Here is a 16,879-nt window from a genome sequence, read left to right as displayed (position 1 = left end):
GTGTGGATGACAGGTGTGTGGATGACAGGTGTGTGGATGACAGGTGTGTGAGGGCGTGTGTGTGGATGACAGGTGTGTGGATGACAGGTGTGTGGATGACAGGTGTGTGAGGGCGTGTGTGTGGATGACAGGTGTGTGGATGACAGGTGTGTGGATGACAGGTGTGTGAGGGTGTGTGTGTGGATGACAGGTGTGTGGATGACAGGTGTGTGGATGACAGGTGTGTGGATGACAGGTGTGTGAGGGTGTGTGTGTGGATGACAGGTGTGTGGATGACAGGTGTGTGGATGACAGGTGTGTGGATGACAGGTGTGTGGATGACAGGTGTGTGAGGGCGTGTGTGTGGATGACAGGTGTGTGAGGGCGTGTGTGTGGATGACAGGTGTGTGGATGACAGGTGTGTGGATGACAGGTGTGTGGATGACAGGTGTGTGAGGGCGTGTGTGTGGATGACAGGTGTGTGGATGACAGGTGTGTGAGGGCGTGCGTGTGGATGACAGGTGTGTGGATGACAGGCGTGTGGATGACAGGTGTGTGGATGACAGGTGTGTGGATGACAGGTGTGTGGATGACAGGTGTGTGGATGACAGGTGTGTGAGGGCGTGTGTGTGGATGACAGGTGTGTGGATGACAGGTGTGTGGATGACAGGTGTGTGAGGGCGTGTGTGTGGATGACAGGTGTGTGGATGACAGGTGTGTGGATGACAGGTGTGTGGATGACAGGTGTGTGAGGGCGTGTGTGTGGATGACAGGTGTGTGGATGACAGGTGTGTGGATGACAGGTGTGTGGATGACAGGTGTGTGAGGGCGTGTGTGTGGATGACAGGTGTGTGGATGACAGGTGTGTGGATGACAGGTGTGTGAGGGCGTGTGTGTGGATGACAGGTGTGTGGATGACAGGTGTGTGAGGGCGTGTGTGTGGATGACAGGTGTGTGGATGACAGGTGTGTGGATGACAGGTGTGTGAGGGCGTGTGTGTGGATGACAGGTGTGTGGATGACAGGTGTGTGGATGACAGGTGTGTGGATGACAGGTGTGTGGATGACAGGTGTGTGAGGGCGTGTGTGTGGATGACAGGTGTGTGGATGACAGGTGTGTGGATGACAGGTGTGTGGATGACAGGTGTGTGAGGGCGTGTGTGTGGATGACAGGTGTGTGGATGACAGGTGTGTGGATGACAGGTGTGTGGATGACAGGTGTGTGGATGACAGGTGTGTGAGGGCGTGTGTGGACTTGCCTGGATTCTGTGAGCAGTTCAATGAAATGTTCAAATAGAGAAAGATGAAGCTCATAAGGCGCGTGGAGCCAGACCTGAAACAAGAACACACAACATTTCAACCTTTTGACACTCATGAAGTATCCGTGTTCTCGCTGAAGGGTTAGAACATGGCGGCCGCCATCACCGCCACGCCCAAAAGAAGCTGCCAGGTATTCAGATCACCGCGCACCGTATACGGCGCTCGCAGTAGTGCACGGTACGTATGAGGTGCCGCTTTTCTGTTTATTCTGCCCCGTCTCCCTGTTATGAAAGGGAGGCGTGTCGGAGGCGGGTGGACGGGAGCGTTTGAGGGTTTCTACAGGTGGAGGAGGTGAATGTGGTACTGCTCAGGCCGGATCGTGAGAGACGAGCGACAGCCGCCTAAACCCACCGGGAGACTTATGTCGGTGTAACCGGACCGTGAGGACCTCCGGGGCCAAACCCGCCAAGAGAACCTTACTGTCCATTTGGATAACGCTTTATTCAGCGGCGGAGAACGCTCTGGCACGAGCAGGAGAACGCTCTGGCACGAGCAGGAGAACGCTCTCTGGCACAAGCAGGAGAACGCTCTCTGTAGTACATTAGTAGTACATTTGGTAGTAGTACATTTGGTAGTAGTACATTTGGTAGTAGTACATTTGGTAGTAGTACATTTGGTAGTAGTACATTTGGTAGTAGTACATTTGGTACTACATTTGGTAGTAGTACATTTGGTAGTAGTACATTTGGTAGTAGTACATTTGGTACTACATTTGGTAGTAGTACATTTGGTAGTAGTACATTTGGTAGTAGTACATTTGGTAGTAGTACATTTGGTAGTACTACATTTGGTAGTAGTACATTTGGTAGTAGTACATTTGGTACTACATTTGGTAGTAGTACATTTGGTAGTAGTACATTTGGTAGTAGTACATGTGGTAGTAGTATATTTGGTAGTAGTACATTTGGTAGTAGTACATTTGGTAGTAGTACATTTGGTAGTAGTACATTTGGTAGTACTACATTTGGTAGTAGTACATTTGGTAGTAGTACATTTGGTACTACATTTGGTAGTAGTACATTTGGTAGTAGTACATTTGGTAGTAGTACATTTGGTAGTAGTACATTTGGTAGTAGTACATTTGGTAGTAGTACATTTGGTAGTAGTACATTTGGTAGTACTACATTTGGTAGTAGTACATTTGGTAGTAGTACATTTGGTAGTACTACATTTGGTAGTAGTACATTTGGTAGTAGTACATTTGGTAGTACTACATTTGGTAGTAGTACATTTGGTAGTAGTACATTTGGTAGTAGTACATTTGGTAGTAGTACATTTGGTGGTACTACATTTGGTAGTAGTACATTTGGTAGTAGTACATTTGGTAGTAGTACATTTGGTAGTAGTACATTTGGTAGTACTACATTTGGTAGTAGTATATTTGGTAGTAGTACATTTGGTAGTAGTACATTTGGTACTACATTTGGTAGTAGTACATTTGGTAGTAGTGCATTTGGTAGTAGTACATTTGGTAGTAGTACATTTGGTAGTACTACATTTGGTAGTAGTACATTTGGTAGTAGTACATTTGGTAGTAGTACATTTGGTAGTAGTACATTTGGTAGTAGTACATTTGGTAGTAGTAGTACATTTGGTAGTAGTACATTTGGTAGTAGTACATTTGGTAGTAGTACATTTGGTAGTAGTACATTTGGTACTACATTTGGTAGTACTACATTTGGTAGTAGTACATTTGGTAGTAGTACATTTGGTAGTACTACATTTGGTAGTACTACATTTGGTAGTACTACATTTGGTAGTAGTACATTTGGTAGTACTACATTTGGTAGTAGTACATTTGGTAGTAGTACATTTGGTAGTAGTACATTTGGTACTACATTTGGTAGTAGTACATTTGGTAGTACTACATTTGGTAGTAGTACATTTGGTAGTAGTACATTTGGTAGTAGTACATTTGGTAGTACTACATTTGGTAGTACTACATTTGGTAGTAGTACATTTGGTAGTAGTACATTTGGTAGTACTACATTTGGTAGTAGTACATTTGGTAGTAGTACATTTGGTAGTAGTACATTTGGTAGTAGTACATTTGGTAGTAGTACATTTAGTAGTAGTACATTTGGTAGTAGTACATTTGGTAGTAGTACATTTGGTAGTAGTACATTTGGTAGTAGTACATTTGGTAGTACTACATTTGGTAGTAGTACATTTGGTAGTAGTACATTTGGTAGTACTACATTTGGTAGTAGTACATTTGGTAGTAGTACATTTGGTAGTAGTACATTTGGTAGTAGTACATTTGGTAGTAGTACATTTGGTAGTACATTTGGTAGTAGTACATTTGGTAGTAGTACATTTGGTAGTAGTACATTTGGTAGTAGTACATTTGGTAGTAGTACATTTGGTAGTACATTTGGTAGTAGTACATTTGGTAGTAGTACATTTGGTAGTAGTACATTTGGTACTACATTTGGTAGTAGTACATTTGGTAGTAGTACATTTGGTAGTAGTACATTTGGTAGTAGTACATTTGGTAGTACTACATTTGGTAGTAGTACATTTGGTAGTAGTACATTTGGTAGTAGTACATTTGGTAGTAGTACATTTGGTACTACATTTGGTAGTAGTACATTTGGTAGTAGTACATTTGGTAGTAGTACATTTGGTAGTAGTACATTTGGTAGTAGTACATTTGGTAGTAGTACATTTGGTAGTAGTACATTTGGTAGTAGTACATTTGGTAGTAGTACATTTGGTAGTAGTACATTTGGTAGTAGTACATTTGGTAGTAGTACATTTGGTAGTAGTACATTTGGTAGTAGTACATTTGGTACTACATTTGGTAGTAGTACATTTGGTAGTAGTACATTTGGTAGTAGTACATTTGGTAGTAGTACATTTGGTAGTAGTACATTTGGTAGTAGTACATTTGGTACTACATTTGGTAGTAGTACATTTGGTAGTAGTACATTTGGTAGTAGTACATTTGGTAGTAGTACATTTGGTAGTAGTACATTTGGTAGTAGTACATTTGGTACTACATTTGGTAGTAGTACATTTGGTAGTAGTACATTTGGTAGTAGTACATTTGGTACTACATTTGGTAGTACTACATTTGGTAGTAGTACATTTGGTAGTACTACATTTGGTAGTAGTACATTTGGTAGTAGTACATTTGGTAGTAGTACATTTGGTAGTAGTACATTTGGTACTACATTTGGTAGTAGTACATTTGGTAGTAGTACATTTGGTAGTAGTACATTTGGTAGTAGTACATTTGGTAGTAGTACATTTGGTAGTAGTACATTTGGTACTACATTTGGTAGTAGTACGTTTGGTAGTAGTACATTTGGTAGTAGTACATTTGGTAGTAGTACATTTGGTAGTAGTACATTTGGTACTACATTTGGTAGTAGTACATTTGGTAGTAGTACATTTGGTACTACATTTGGTAGTAGTACATTTGGTAGTAGTACATTTGGTAGTAGTACATTTGGTAGTAGTACATTTGGTAGTAGTACATTTGGTAGTAGTACATTTGGTAGTAGTACATTTGGTACTACATTTGGTAGTAGTACATTTGGTAGTAGTACATTTGGTAGTACTACATTTGGTAGTACTACATTTGGTAGTAGTACATTTGGTAGTAGTACATTTGGTAGTAGTACATTTGGTACTACATTTGGTAGTAGTACATTTGGTAGTAGTACATTTGGTAGTAGTACATTTGGTAGTAGTACATTTAGTAGTAGTACATTTGGTAGTAGTACATTTGGTAGTAGTACATTTAGTAGTAGTACATTTGGTAGTAGTACATCTGGTAGTAGTACATTTGGTCTTCAGCCTCAGCCCAGCGAGAACACTGGGTATAAGAGGAAAATGTATCCCAGCCAATCAGGACCAATGTCAATCTTTTGCACAATATTCAGAATCAAAATCTGCACAGTTCTGAACACTGGCTATGTTCACTTCACCACAATCTAAATATGATCTGCTTTGTAGACTTTTATGGTTATTTAAATGACTTCAAAATGTGATAATTAGAGGTAATTAGAGGGACCATGATCAGAAAGTAATCAGATGATTTTGCTGTTTACATATAACTTTAATGTACAGCCCTGATCATAATCAGATTTGAGAAACCACAGTCAATTTTAAAGGTTGAAAGAGTTAATTTAACGCTCAGTGTCTTCCAAATACAAGTTATTCTAAAAATGCACTGATGACGTTGATGAGCCGATTTCTCTTTGCATGTAAATGTACTTTTACTGGCCATGTCAATGTGCCCAGTGTAAGTCATGCTAATTACACAGTCATTGATCATGAATATGAGTCACATTCATCATAGTACTTTATTCCATGGTACTTAGAATCAGAAAAGGTTTTATTGCCATTGTCAATGAACAAAAGTCAGAAACTAGGAACTTGCGTTGGTGTTAGGGTGCATCATACAACAATGAAGTCTATAGTATATTTCATTCTAATCCTAACCCAAAGTTGCATCATGAATAACCAGAAAACAGAGGTAGTATTTTCTTAATCAAACAAGTTAAGTGCCATACCTGACTATAAACCCTTTATAACACTGCCACCTCAACACACTGCACCTAATAATAGATAATGGACAGGTCGGGGCAGGCCGGTGGGCGGGGCTCTAGTCCAAACTAGATCAACAGGTTGAGAATGACTCTTGGATGTGAGTGGAAATGTCCAGATGATACAACTGAACCTTTTTCTACAATGGAACATCCTGGACAAACAAAGGATTACACTGCATTTTTACTCATGGTTCTATGTGTGTCTTATGTGGATCACCAACTTCCTGATGGATCAGAGACAGTGTGTGCGGCTGGGGAAGAATGTCTCGGACACACGGACCATCAGCACAGGAGCACCACAGGGCTGCGTACTTTCTCCCCTGCTCTTCTCCCTATACACGAACTGCTGCACCTCCAGCCACGACTCCATCAAACTAATTAAGTTTGCGGACAACACCGCCCTCATCGGGCTCAACTCGGACGGGGATGAGTCTGTCTACAGGAGGTGGAGCAGCTGGTGTCCTGGTGCAGCGGTAACAACCTTGAGCTCTACGCCCAGAAAACAGTGGAGATGATCGTGGACTTCAGGAAAGGTAAAGCCCCCCAGCCCCCCCCCCCCCCCCTCGGGCTCCCCCATCTCCACTGTGGACTCCCTCCACCTCCCCTGCACCACCATCACCAGGACCTCAAGTGGGAGGAGCCACCATCACCAGGACCTCAAGTGGGAGGAGCCACCATCAGCTCCTCATGAAGAAGCTCCAGCAGAGGATGAACTTCCTGCAGCAGCTGAGGAAAGACAAGCTGATGATGGAGCAGTTCTACACGTCCATCATTGAGTCCATCCTCACCTCCTCCATCACCTCCTCCATCACCTCCTCCATCATCGTGTGGTACGCTGGAGCCACAGCCAGAGACAAACAGAGACTACAGCGCCCTCTGCTGAGAAGGTGATCGGCTGCAGACTTCATCTCTGCAGGACCTGTACGTCTCCAGGACTCTGGGACGAACAGGTCAGATCACAGCCGACCCTTCTCACCCTGGACTCTAAGCTATTTGAGCCACTCCCCTCAGGCAGGAGGCCACTCCCCTCAGGCAGGAGGCCACTCCCCTCAGGCAGGAAGCCACTCCCCTCAGGCAGGAGGCCACTCCCCTCAGGCAGGAGGCTACGGTCCATCCGGACCAGAACCTCCCGTCATAAGAACAGTTTCTTTCCCTCTGCTGTTGGACTCATGAACACTTCTTAAGCACTTTGCACTCACTGCACTGTCCACTTTTATGGTACTGTGTACATATCATGTCTATTTTTAACTCTACCTACCCATTTTAATACCCGGTAGTAATTTGTCAGTCATTTATTGTCCATTGTTTTTTGTATTGTTCAGTGTTATGTTTGTGTTGCACTGAACCGCCAGGACAAGTTCCTATGTCCGTGAATCCTGTTCATTGATAAATGGCAATAAACTTATTCTGATTCTGATGAATTTTGTTCACTGACGATGGCTTTTCTGGTTCTAACCATATTTTACAATGTTTCACGACATGTCTTGCATGTCTGCCAGGCATGAATGATCTGCAGAGTAAGTGTGTGAGACACAGTTTCCCATGTGGCAGTGCGGTTTGTCTCACCTCGAAGTCGCAGAGCAGGTCCTGGAAAGCGGTGCAGTTTGGGATGATGGAGGTCTCGTGCCCACTGTCCACAGTGCCCACTAGGGAGAAGGTTAGGTGCAGTATGTGGCTGTTCAGCAGAGGGCGCTTCTTCTTCAGCAGCATGGCCAGCAGCTGGAACACAGGATGATCGTCAGAATCAGAAGATTTACTGCCAAAATTAAGGCTAGAAAGTTGCTTTTGTGATTCAGTGCAACATAAATGGTAAATGGTCACATTTATATAGCGCTTTTCTACCGTCAAGGTACTCAAAGTGCTTTACATCAAGGAACCAGTCACCCATTCACACACACATTCACACCCCAGATATACGCAGACACTGGGGGGCGAGTTGGGTTAAGTGTCTTGCCCAAGGACACAACGGCAGTATTCACATGAGGCAGCTGCGATCGCCCCGAACATACAATAATGTACAATAATAAAAGCAAGATATAGCAAATAAGGCATGCATAAAGAAAAACAATTTACATTGAATAATAAGATGAAAATAGACTAAGTATGTACACAATGATTTAGTTACACTATAAACTATTACTAGTTAGATAGTGCAGAAAGTGAACAGTGCAATGAGTGGATGTTCATTCAGTTCTAATGAAAGTGACAGGTTAAGAAGAAATAAACTGTTCTTGGTTCTGGTCCAGAGGGACTATGGCCTCCTGCCTGAGGGGTGTGGCCTCCTGCCTGAGGGGAGTGGCCTCCTGCCTGAGGGGTGTGGCCTCCTGCCTGAGGGGTGTGGCCTCCTGCCTGAGGGGAGTGGCCTCCTGCCTGAGGGGTGTGGCCTCCTGCCTGAGGGGTGTGGCCTCCTGCCTGAGGGGAGTGGCCTCCTGCCTGAGGGGTGTGGCCTCCTGCCTGAGGGGTGTGGCCTCCTGCCTGAGGGGTGTGGCCTCCTGCCTGAGGGGAGTGGCCTCCTGCCTGAGGGGTGTGGCCTCCTGCCTGAGGGGAGTGGCCTCCTGCCTGAGGGGAGTGGCCTCCTGCCTGAGGGGAGTGGCCTCCTGCCTGAGGGGTGTGGCCTCCTGCCTGAGGGGAGTGGCCTCCTGCCTGAGGGGTGTGGCCTCCTGCCTGAGGGGAGTGGCCTCCTGCCTGAGGGGTGTGGCCTCCTGCCTGAGGGGAGTGGCCTCTGTGTCTGGGCCGCCTCGGGACTCTGTGTCTGGGCCGCCTCGGGACTCTGTGTCTGGGCCGCCTCGGGACTCTGTGTCTGGGCCGCCTCGGGACTCTGTGTCTGGGCCGCCTCGGGACTCTGTGTCTGGGCCGCCTCGGGACTCTGTGTCTGGGCCGCCTCGGGACTCTGTGCCTGGGCCGCCTCGGGACTCTGTGCCTGGGCCGCCTCGGGACTCTGTGCCTGGGCCGCCTCGGGACTCTGTGCCTGGGCCGCCTCGGGACTCTGTGCCTGGGCCGCCTCGGGACTCTGTGCCTGGGCCGCCTCGGGACTCTGTGCCTGGGCCGCCTCGGGACTCTGTGCCTGGGTCGCCTCGGGACTCTGTGTCTGGGCCGCCTCGGGACTCTGTGCCTGGGCCTCGGGACTCTGTGTCTGGACCTCGGGACTCTGTATTTGGGCCTCGGGACTCTGTGTCTGGGCCTCGGGACTCTGTATTTGGGCCTCTGGACTCTGTATTTGGGCCTCGGGACTCTGTATTTGGGCCTCGGGACTCTGTGTCTGGGCCTCGGGACTCTGTATTTGGGCCTCTGGACTCTGTATTTGGGCCTCGGGACTCTGTATTTGGGCCTCGGGACTCTGTATTTGGGCCTCTGGACTCTGTATTTGGGCCTCGGGACTCTGTATTTGGGCCTCTGGACTCTGTATTTGGGCCTCTGGACTCTGTATTTGGGCCTCTGGACTCTGTATTTGGGCCTCGGGACTCTGTGTCTGGGCCTCTGGATAAATATAGATACACAAACAGCACGGACAATTATTGGCTGGACTAACATTGCACTGGACAATGATTGGCTGGACTAACATTGCACTGGACAATGATTGGCTGGACTAACATTGCACTGGACAATGATTGGCTGGACTAACATTGCACTGGACAATGATTGGCTGGACTAACATTGCACTGGACAATGATTGGCTGGACTAACATTGCACTGGACACTCGCAAAATGGAAAAATAAATCACATTCAGGCTCAATTTACGTTTGGGTTGGAAGTCTGACTGTTCTTGTTTATGTACATATATACATTCATTCTGATGATGCACATTCCTGCCTTTTCATTATTTACTTTTTATCAGGAGTTTTTTTTTCTTCTTTTTATGTATTTATATTTTTTGAAAGATGTTTATCTTCATTAGACAGGAGAGACGGTGTGACCCTTCTGGACTCACCTGGTACCCTTTGATGCGCTCCATCTCCTTACTGGCCAGTGGGTCGCTCTTAACCACACACACCAGAGCTTTGACCGCTGCGTACAGGCCCTCCACGTCTGACGCCATGGCAACCAAGCCCAAGATGGCTGCAGCCCCACCCACAAACTGAAGACTGGTGGCCACGGGACAGGGCACAAAGGCACGTACTCCTGGAGGTAAGAGCAATTACACCTTCAGCATTTTTACAAACACACTCGGGTAATCAAGGAGCTAACGCTGCAGTCAGCAGGAGCTAACGCTCAGGAGCTAACGCTGCAGTCAGCAGGAGCTAACGCTCAGGAGCTAACGCTGCAGTCAGCAGGCGATAACGCTGCAGTCAGCAGGCGCTAACGCTCAGGAGCTAACGCTCAGGAGCTAACGCTGTAGTCAGCAGGAGCTAACGCTCAGGAGCTAACGCTGCAGTCAGCAGGCGCTAACGCTGCAGTCAGCAGGCGCTAACGCTCAGGAGCTAACGCTGCAGTCAGCAGGAGCTAACGCTGCAGTCAGCAGGAGCTAACGCTCAGGAGCTAACGCTCAGGAGCTAACGCTGCAGTCAGCAGGAGCTAACGCTCAGGAGCTAACGCTGCAGTCAGCAGGGGATAACGCTGCAGTCAGCAGGCGCTAACGCTCAGGAGCTAACGCTCAGGAGCTAACGCTGTAGTCAGCAGGAGCTAACGCTCAGGAGCTAACGCTCAGGAGCTAACGCTGCAGTCAGCAGGAGCTAACGCTCAGGAGCTAACGCTGCAGTCAGCAGGCGCTAACGCTGCAGTCAGCAGGCGCTAACGCTCAGGAGCTAACGCTGCAGTCAGCAGGAGCTAACGCTGCAGTCAGCAGGAGCTAACGCTCAGGAGCTAACGCTCAGGAGCTAACGCTGCAGTCAGCAGGAGCTAACGCTCAGGAGCTAACGCTGCAGTCAGCAGGGGATAACGCTGCAGTCAGCAGGCGCTAACGCTCAGGAGCTAACGCTCAGGAGCTAACGCTGTAGTCAGCAGGAGCTAACGCTCAGGAGCTAACGCTGCAGTCAGCAGGAGCTAACGCTGCAGTCAGCAGGAGCTAACGCTGCAGTCAGCAGGAGCTAACGCTCAGGAGCTAACGCTCAGGAGCTAACGCTGCAGTCAGCAGGAGCTAACGCTGCAGTCAGCAGGAGCTAACGCTCAGGAGCTAACGCTGCAGTCAGCAGGCGCTAACGCTGCAGTCAGCAGGCGCTAACGCTCAGGAGCTAACGCTGCAGTCAGCAGGAGCTAACGCTGCAGTCAGCAGGAGCTAACGCTCAGGAGCTAACGCTCAGGAGCTAACGCTGCAGTCAGCAGGAGCTAACGCTCAGGAGCTAACGCTGCAGTCAGCAGGGGATAACGCTGCAGTCAGCAGGCGCTAACGCTCAGGAGCTAACGCTCAGGAGCTAACGCTGTAGTCAGCAGGAGCTAACGCTCAGGAGCTAACGCTGCAGTCAGCAGGAGCTAACGCTGCAGTCAGCAGGAGCTAACGCTGCAGTCAGCAGGAGCTAACGCTCAGGAGCTAACGCTCAGGAGCTAACGCTGCAGTCAGCAGGAGCTAACGCTGCAGTCAGCAGGAGCTGACGCTCAGGAGCTAACGCTGTAGTCAGCAGGAGCTAACGCTCAGGAGCTAACGCTGCAGTCAGCAGGCGCTAACGCTGCAGTCAGCAGGCGCTAACGCTCAGGAGCTAACACTGCAGTCAGCAGGAGCTAACACTGCAGTCAGCAGGAGCTAACGCTGCAGTCAGCAGGAGCTAACGCTCAGGAGCTAACACTCAGGAGCTAACGCTGCAGTCAGCAGGAGCTAACGCTCAGGAGCTAACGCTGCAGTCAGCAGGCGCTAACGCTGCAGTCAGCAGGCGCTAACGCTCAGGAGCTAACGCTGCAGTCAGCAGGAGCTAACGCTGCTGTCAGCAGCAGCTAACGCTGCAGTCTGCAGCAGCTAACGCTGCAGTCAGCAGGAGCTAACGCTCAGGAGCTAACGCTGCAGTCAGCAGGAGCTAACGCTGCAGTCAGCGGGAGCTAACGCTCAGGAGCTAACGCTCAGGAGCTAACGCTGCAGTTAGCAGGAGCTAAGGCTCAGGAGCTAACGCTGCAGTCAGCAGGCGCTAACGCTGCAGTCAGCAGGCGCTAACGCTCAGGAGCTAACGCTGCAGTCAGCAGGAGCTAACGCTGCAGTCAGCAGGAGCTAACGCTCAGGAGCTAACGCTGCAGTCAGCAGGCGCTAACGCTGCAGTCAGCAGGCGCTAACGCTCAGGAGCTAACGCTGCAGTCAGCAGGAGCTAACGCTGCAGTCAGCAGGAGCTAACGCTGCAGTCAGCAGGAGCTAACGCTCAGGAGCTAACGCTGCAGTCAGCAGGCGCTAACGCTGCAGTCAGCAGGAGCTAACGCTCAGGAGCTAACGCTGCAGTCAGCAGGCGCTAACGCTCAGGAGCTAACGCTGCAGTCAGCAGGCGCTAACGCTCAGGAGCTAACGCTGCAGTCAGCAGGAGCTAACGCTGCAGTCAGCAGGAGCTAACTCTGCAGTCAGCAGAAGCTAACGCTCAGGAGCTAACGCTCAGGAGCTAACGCTGCAGTCAGCAGGAGCTAACGCTCAGGAGCTAACGCTGCAGTCAGCAGGAGCTAACGCTGCTGTCAGCAGCAGCTAACGCTGCAGTCAGCCGGTCACCCCTCATGACCAGAGGCGCTTGTCTCCCCCTGTCACCAGAGGCGCTTGTCTCCCCCTGTCACCCCTCACGACCAGAGGCGCTTGTCTCTCCCTGTCACCAGAGGCGCTTGTCTCTCCCTGTCACCAGAGGCGCTTGTCTCTCCCTGTCACCAGAGGCGCTTGTCTCCCCCTGTCACCGCTCACGACCAGAGGCGCTTGTCTCCCTGTCACCCCTCATGACCAGAGGCGCTTGTCTCCCTGTCACCCCTCATGACCAGAGGCGCTTGTCTCCCCCTGTCACCGCTCACGACCAGAGGCGCTTGTCTCCCCCTGTCACCCCTCACGACCAGAGGCGCTTGTCTCCCCCTGTCACCAGAGGCGCTTGTCTCCTCCTGTCACCGCTCACGACCAGAGGCGCTTGTCTCCCCCTGTCACCCCTCACGATCAGAGGCGCTTGTCTCCCCCTGTCACCAGAGGCGCTTGTCTCCTCCTGTCACCGCTCACGATCAGAGGCGCTTGTCTCCCCCTGTCACCCCTCATGACCAGAGGCGCTTGTCTCCCCCTGTCACCCCTCATGACCAGAGGCGCTTGTCTCCCCCTGTCACCCCTCATGACCAGAGGCGCTTGTCTCCCCCTGTCACCAGAGGCGCTTGTCTCCCCCTGTCACCCCTCATGACTAGAGGCGCTTGTCTCTCCCTGTCACCAGAGGCGCTTGTCTCTCCCTGTCACCGCTCACGACCAGAGGTGCTTGTCTCCCCCTGTCACCGCTCACGACCAGAGGCGCTTGTCTCCCCCTGTCACCCCTCATGACCAGAGGCGCTTGTCTCCCCCTCTCACCCCTCACAACCAGAGGCGCTTGTCTCCCCCTGTCACCAGAGGCGCTTGTCTCCCCCTATCACCCCTCATGACCAGAGGCGCTTGTCTCCCCCTGTCACCCCTCACGACCAGAGGCGCTCGTCTCCCCCTGTCACCCCTCACGACCAGAGGCGCTTGTCTCCCCCTGTCACCCCTCACAACCAGAGGCGCTTGTCTCCCCCTGTCACCCCTCATGACCAGAGGCGCTTGTCTCCCCCTGTCACCCCTCACAACCAGAGGCGCTTGTCTCCCCCTGTCACCAGAGGCGCTTGTCTCCCCCTGTCACCCCTCACGACCAGAGGCGCTCGTCTCCCCCTGTCACCCCTCACGACCAGAGGCGCTTGTCTCCCCCTGTCACCCCTCACAACCAGAGGCGTTTGTCTCCCCCTGTCACCAGAGGCGCTTGTCTCCCCCTGTCACCCCTCATGACCAGAGGCACTTGTCTCCCCCTGTCACCCCTCACGACCATAGGCGCTTGTCTCCCCCTGTCACCCCTCATGATCAGAGGCGCTTGTCTCCCCCTGTCACCAGAGGCGCTTGTCTCCCCCTGTCAACGCTCACGACCAGAGGCGCTTGTCTCCCCCTGTCACCCCTCATGATCAGAGGCGCTTGTCTCCCCCTGTCACCAGAGGCGCTTGTCTCCCCCTGTCACCGCTCACGACCAGAGGCGCTTGTCTCCCCCTGTCACCCCTCATGACCAGAGGCGCTTGTCTCCCCGTCACCCCTCACGACCAGAGGCGCTTGTCTCCCCGTCACCCCTCACGACCAGAGGCGCTTGTCTCCCCCTGTCACCCCTCACGACCAGAGGCGCTTGTCTCCCCCTTGTCACCCCTCATGACCAGAGGCGCTTGTCTCCCTGTCACCCCTCATGACCAGAGGCGCTTGTCTCCCTGTCACCCCTCACGACCAGAGGCGCTTGTCTCCCCCTTGTCACCCCTCATGACCAGAGGCGCTTGTCTCCCCCTTGTCACCCCTCATGACCAGAGGCGCTTGTCTCCCCCTTGTCACCCCTCATGACCAGAGGCGCTTGTCTCCCCCTGTCACCCCTCACAACCAGAGGCGCTTGTCTCCCCCTGTCACCAGAGGCGCTTGTCTCCCCCTGTCACCCCTCACGACCAGAGGCGCTTGTCTCCCCCTGTCACCCCTCACGACCAGAGGCGCTTGTCTCCCCCTGTCACCCCTCACAACCAGAGGCGTTTGTCTCCCCCTGTCACCAGAGGCGCTTGTCTCCCCCTGTCACCCCTCATGACCAGAGGCACTTGTCTCCCCCTGTCACCCCTCACGACCATAGGCGCTTGTCTCCCCCTGTCACCCCTCATGATCAGAGGCGCTTGTCTCCCCCTGTCACCGCTCACGACCAGAGGCGCTTGTCTCCCCCTGTCACCCCTCATGATCAGAGGCGCTTGTCTCCCCCTGTCACCAGAGGCGCTTGTCTCCCCCTGTCACCGCTCACGACCAGAGGCGCTTGTCTCCCCCTGTCACCCCTCATGACCAGAGGCGCTTGTCTCCCCGTCACCCCTCACGACCAGAGGCGCTTGTCTCCCCGTCACCCCTCACGACCAGAGGCGCTTGTCTCCCCCTGTCACCCCTCACGACCAGAGGCGCTTGTCTCCCCCTGTCATCCCTCACGACCAGAGGCGCTTGTCTCCCCCTGTCACCCCTCATGACCAGAGGCGCTTGTCTCCCCCTGTCACCCCTCACGACCAGAGGCGCTTGTCTCCCCCTTGTCACCCCTCATGACCAGAGGCGCTTGTCTCCCTGTCACCCCTCATGACCAGAGGCGCTTGTCTCCCTGTCACCCCTCACGACCAGAGGCGCTTGTCTCCCCCTTGTCACCCCTCATGACCAGAGGCGCTTGTCTCCCCCTTGTCACCCCTCATGACCAGAGGCGCTTGTCTCCCCCTTGTCACCCCTCATGACCAGAGGCGCTTGTCTCCCCCTGTCACCCCTCACAACCAGAGGCGCTTGTCTCCCCCTGTCACCAGAGGCGCTTGTCTCCCCCTGTCACCCCTCACGACCAGAGGCGCTCGTCTCCCCCTGTCACCCCTCACGACCAGAGGCGCTTGTCTCCCCCTGTCACCCCTCACAACCAGAGGCGTTTGTCTCCCCCTGTCACCAGAGGCGCTTGTCTCCCCCTGTCACCCCTCATGACCAGAGGCACTTGTCTCCCCCTGTCACCCCTCACGACCATAGGCGCTTGTCTCCCCCTGTCACCCCTCATGATCAGAGGCGCTTGTCTCCCCCTGTCACCAGAGGCGCTTGTCTCCCCCTGTCACCGCTCACGACCAGAGGCGCTTGTCTCCCCCTGTCACCCCTCATGATCAGAGGCGCTTGTCTCCCCCTGTCACCAGAGGCGCTTGTCTCCCCCTGTCACCGCTCACGACCAGAGGCGCTTGTCTCCCCCTGTCACCCCTCATGACCAGAGGCGCTTGTCTCCCCGTCACCCCTCACGACCAGAGGCGCTTGTCTCCCCGTCACCCCTCACGACCAGAGGCGCTTGTCTCCCCCTGTCACCCCTCACGACCAGAGGCGCTTGTCTCCCCCTGTCACCCCTCACGACCAGAGGCGCTTGTCTCCCCCTGTCACCGCTCATGACCAGAGGCGCTTGTCTCCCCCTGTCACCCCTCACGACCAGAGGCGCTTGTCTCCCCCTTGTCACCCCTCATGACCAGAGGCGCTTGTCTCCCTGTCACCCCTCATGACCAGAGGCGCTTGTCTCCCTGTCACCCCTCACGACCAGAGGCGCTTGTCTCCCCCTTGTCATCCCTCATGACCAGAGGCGCTTGTCTCCCCCCGAGAGGCAAATAAAGCTAAAAATCAGCCAGCTTTAAAGTACCTAAATAGCCAATGACTGCAGCTCCGAGCGTGCGAGCGGGTCCATTGAGGTGTCCAACAGCGTTGTGGAGCATCTTAACCGGAGTGGCATTCTCATGAGATGACACAGCCAGCTGCAGAAGGAAACAGAAGACAAAGGTTAGGACAAAGGTGTTCTCACCAACACAACCTAATCCAGTGTGTGTGTGAGTGACCTGTTTGGCGATGGCCTTGCTGTCCAGCTTGTTGTAGAGCTTTCGGATCTTGACCACGGTCAGTGTGGAGACTGAGTGTGCATACAGGCTGAAGGAGATCTTCTCTTCTGGGACCAACACCAACGGAGACACAGGAGGCATGTCACTCTTCCACTCTTTACCTGCAAACACATCAGCAGTCAGTGTTACACACTCTGAGCCACTCTGAGCCACTCTGAGCCACTCTGAGCCACTCTGAGCCACTCTGAGCCACTCTGAGCCACGAGGAGCCTTACATGGAGGGTAGACTGCCTGGAAGCTGCCCACATAGTTGGGTCCTAGCTCATAGATAGTGGTGACAGTGGAGGCGGGCAGGACCTCCTCCAAGAAGTGGCTGGGTCCCAAGCGCCACACCAGGCTGGACACCTGTCTCTGGGCAGGCGGTGTTCCGATGTAGGCGTATACAGTGCTCACCACAGGGGGGTTGGTGGAGCCGGAGCCTCCTGGTCCACTGTGGATGTAGTGGAGCTAAACAACGACAAAACAAATGTCAAGCGAGACTTTTAAAA

At 52.1% G+C, this 16,879-nt stretch overlaps 1 protein-coding gene across 3 annotated transcripts in view; it reads right to left on the bottom strand.

Moving 5' to 3' along the window:
- Window positions 1–16,879, bottom strand: part of wdfy3 (WD repeat and FYVE domain containing 3) — a 211,902-nt gene that overhangs the window by 124,537 nt on the left and 70,486 nt on the right. For all 3 annotated transcript variants that reach the window (XM_072433589.1, XM_072433590.1, XM_072433591.1), the window contains 6 exons: window positions 16,607–16,838; window positions 16,332–16,492; window positions 16,139–16,250; window positions 9,787–9,977; window positions 7,424–7,576; window positions 1,238–1,311 (listed from right to left, as the gene is read on the bottom strand). In XM_072433589.1, the coding sequence (XP_072289690.1) occupies window positions 1,238–1,311; window positions 7,424–7,576; window positions 9,787–9,977; window positions 16,139–16,250; window positions 16,332–16,492; window positions 16,607–16,838 (923 nt within the window). The remainder of the gene's footprint in view (window positions 1–1,237; window positions 1,312–7,423; window positions 7,577–9,786; window positions 9,978–16,138; window positions 16,251–16,331; window positions 16,493–16,606; window positions 16,839–16,879) is intronic.

Source organism: Eucyclogobius newberryi, unplaced genomic scaffold, assembly GCF_026437365.1.
Source record: "Eucyclogobius newberryi isolate DKJ021-1_F unplaced genomic scaffold, fEucNew1.0.hap1 SCAF_6, whole genome shotgun sequence".
NCBI classification, from domain to species: domain Eukaryota; kingdom Metazoa; phylum Chordata; class Actinopteri; order Gobiiformes; family Gobiidae; genus Eucyclogobius; species Eucyclogobius newberryi.
This window is presented reverse-complemented; position numbering and strand designations above follow the sequence as displayed.